At 38.2% G+C, this 3648-nt stretch overlaps 1 protein-coding gene across 1 annotated transcript in view; it reads left to right on the top strand.

Annotated features, from left to right (window-relative positions):
- The window catches only part of LOC106678607 (putative ankyrin repeat protein RF_0381), an 8760-nt gene that overhangs the window by 4566 nt on the left and 546 nt on the right, over nucleotides 1–3648 (top strand). Inside the window, exon 3 of the mRNA XM_067046928.1 lies at nucleotides 2219–3452. Coding sequence (XP_066903029.1) covers nucleotides 2219–3452 — 1234 coding nt within the window. The remainder of the gene's footprint in view (nucleotides 1–2218; nucleotides 3453–3648) is intronic.

The raw sequence follows: 3648 nt of genomic DNA, 5'->3' as shown, positions 1-3648 counted from the left end.
GTCCACTTCTGTGGGTTCTAGAGCTCTCTGGGGTCCACCTAGCCTCCTAAATATAGTACCCTTAATTGGGTACATATCTGGTGGTCTAGCATGATTCTGACCATATCATCTCCTTGCGCAACCGTTGGACCAGTAACAGTATTCCCTTAAAGAGTACTGAACTCCTTCACGGATTGTAGTAGTAAAGATTTAATTTATTTAGTTTTGTACTTTTCTTTATCACAACTACAACCATCTACATACAATTAAATGCTCATGGTCAATTAATATACGACCGAACGAATTTCGTGAAACGAAATTTTGACTGCGTATACCCTTTTTTTTTTTTTTACTGAGACGGTTTGTCAGTTTTTAGAGTGCATGGATTCTATTTTTTTATCCTGAGATAATTTGTAAGTTTTGGGGTGCCTGGATTCTATTTCTCTATACTGAGATGGTTTGTCAGTTTTTGGGGTGCCTGGATTCTATTTTTCTACGCTGAGACGGTTTATCAGTATTTGGGGTGCCTAGATTCTATTTTTTATACTGAGATGGCTTGTCAGTTTTTGGGGTGCCTGGAATCTATTTGTTTTACTGAGACGGTTTGTCAGTTATTTGGGTGCCTGAATTCTATTTTTCTACGCTGAGACGGTTTGTCAGTTTTTGGGGTGCCTGCATTCTGTTTTTCTATGCTGAGACGGTTTGTCAGTCTTTGGAGGGCCTGGATTCTATTTTTTGCGTTGGATTTGTAATTGCTCAAGCGCATCTCGTTTCATTGTTACTGTTGAAGTTTCTTCGATATTGGAATCGTTAATTGGGGTTAGAGGTGTCTTATGCGCTTTTTGATTTCCTACTACTCTTACATTTCTGATTGATATTGGGATTATTAGGTTCTTAGTGTTCTGATTCCAATTTTTTTATTTGTTGAGATTCTCGATATTGCGTATCCAAATGCTATTATAGACATTTATTTTGTAACATCTAGACGATATTGGGGTCATCGAAATAGAAATCAAAATAAATGGTACCCTCAATGAAGAAAAATAAATAAACCGAAAAGAAAAAAAAAATTGCGGTCATAAATGCGATTAAGCAGGCCATTTGTAGCCAAGAGAGTTAAAGCCAAAAAACAAATGGCTCCTGACTGCAGTGGCAGTGGTTCGAAGTAGGCCTTGTGGGACGAATTTTATTTTTGTAGCGGTTCCACGTAAATAACTTTACCCCTCCAACTATGATTAAAACAGGGTACAGAGTCCTAAAAGACGGTTCATGTTTCGATGAAAAATCCAATAGCACTATTAATCCAAAATCCACCTGCGCGATCGAAAATTTGATTAAAAAAATAGATTAAGGACTACCGAAAACCTTATAAACGATTCCCATGTCGTAAAAAACTGTAAAAAATACAATATATCGAAATGTGGAAGCCTAGATAAAACTTAGATTCAAGAAATACTATCAGGAGCTATAAAATTAAAATAACGATTCTAATATTAAAGATAATTCCTTATTGGATAATAAATTATGTAACACGCATGTGCAATCATAAATTAATTTCTAAAAATGGAGTAAGGATCACCGAAAATTCAATAAATTATCGCTATGAAGACTAGTGAACAATCGAAATGGATCCAAAATCCAATTTAAAAAATAGGCTCAGGACTGCCTAAGTCCAATAGATTATTCCCATGTCGATGAGAGCTGCAAAAGATGTAACTATAAATTGAAATGCGAAGTAAAAAGAAACGTTCATGCGCAATCAAAACTCCCAGTTAACACATAAAATCAGCACTTTTGAAAACCCAAAAAACAATTCCTAATTTGACGATTACTTTTGAAGTAAGAATAAACCGAAATTTTCATGCGCGTTGGAAAAACCTAACTGAAAAAATAGATTCATGACAACTAAAAACAAAATATTCTATAAACGTTACAATAAACAGAGACGGGATGAGTGAAAAATTGTATTTAACAGGTGGTATAATGAAACTTGATAACCTAATAAACGATCCTCATATTGAAAGTAGTATAATTGAATTGAAACCAATTCCAATTGTAATGTGACAAAGTTTGATTTGAACTTACTAACGTTACTTTTGAATTGGAAGAATTCTTGAATTCAGTAATGCATTACAGAATCTAAATAATTGTTGGTATATAGAGTATTATGAATTTAATATTAACAACATCAAATAAGGATTAATACTTTCTTATTTCATACTCAGTATTTTATTTTCAGGAAAGCAGTGACGATTTGGCACAAGAACTGGAGGAAGCTGTGGCTGACAACAGTGCCTGTGAAATCATTTCGGTAACAACGAAAGGAGGAAATGTCAATGGGTCGACTCAGTCCGGGGACAGCCTCGTTCATTTGGCCGTGAGGACTGGCAGCAGGTCTTCCATAGCTGCGCTCGGGTTCCTGAAGGCAGATCTGGAAGTCCTTAACGCTGCTGGCGCCTCTCCTTTGGAAGAAGCCATTAAAAAAAACAGTGCTTCATCAATCAAGGGATTGATATCGGCAGGGGCTAAAGTTGAAAGGCGTTTTCTCAGAGGCAACTCCTACCTTCACATTGCGGCTGCTGCTGGAAAGAATGAAGCATTGCAGGCCTTACTCGAGGCAGGACTAGATCCCAACACAAAAAACCACCTCGGTGAAACCCCATTAGTGTTGGCGGTTAAAGAGGGCAATGTTCAGGGGGTGGAGATATTGATGCGAAGAGTGGGTAATGCCAGTTTGGTCTCCGAATTGAAAAAGGATCTTCTAAAGATAGCCGTTGCTTCAGCTAATGTTGACATGCTCAGATTACTATTGAAATATACTACCACAACAGATCTCAGATTCGAAAAAAATGACACATTAGCTCACTTGATAGTCCACGCGAGCAATCCCACTGAAATGCTCAAATTATTAGAAGGTCGTAGCATGGAATTCAATATAAGAAACACAGATGGCTTCGCGCCTTTACACCTCGCTGCTGATGCATCTGTTGTTAGAATGCTACTTGCGTTGGGTGCGAATATTAATTTTACAACAAGTAAAGGCGAAACAGCTCTCCATACTGCATCGTCCCATGGATTTCTGGAAGTTGTAAAGGTTCTAGTTCAGCGTGGAGCAGGAATAGATGTAAAAGATAACGAAGGTGTCACTGCTCTTATGACCGGTGCAAATAATACAAACTCAAACATTTTAATTACTTATTTATTGCACAATGGCGCAGATCTAACACTTAAGAGCAAAAAGAATTTTACCGCGCTTCACTATGTGGCTGAAGGAGGCTGTACTGAGTGTGCATTAACACTGTTGGACAATGGAGCTAGACTGGATGAAATGGATAGTAACGGATTGACCTCCCTTCATCTAGCGGCACGAGAAGGGCACATCGGCATAGTGAAAGAGTTGTTGGACCGAGGGGCTAATCTATCAGCTAAGGAGAATTATGGAGAGACACCACTAATGAAAGCATCCTATAAAGGTCATTTGAATGTTGCTAAACTATTCATTGACCGAGGGGCGCCTCTCAATGATAAGAATAAAGTTGGAAACACAGCTCTACATAAAGCAGCGTGGGGAGGGCATGTTGATGTAGTGAAAGAGTTGTTGGACCGAGGAGTGCCTCTCAATGATAAGGATAATGATGGATACACAGCTCTACATGCAGCAGCGTGGAG

This window comes from Halyomorpha halys, unplaced genomic scaffold (genome assembly GCF_000696795.3).
Source record: "Halyomorpha halys isolate HHAL.00 unplaced genomic scaffold, Hhal_1.1 Scaffold149.1, whole genome shotgun sequence".
Lineage (NCBI taxonomy): Eukaryota > Metazoa > Arthropoda > Insecta > Hemiptera > Pentatomidae > Halyomorpha > Halyomorpha halys.
This window is presented reverse-complemented; position numbering and strand designations above follow the sequence as displayed.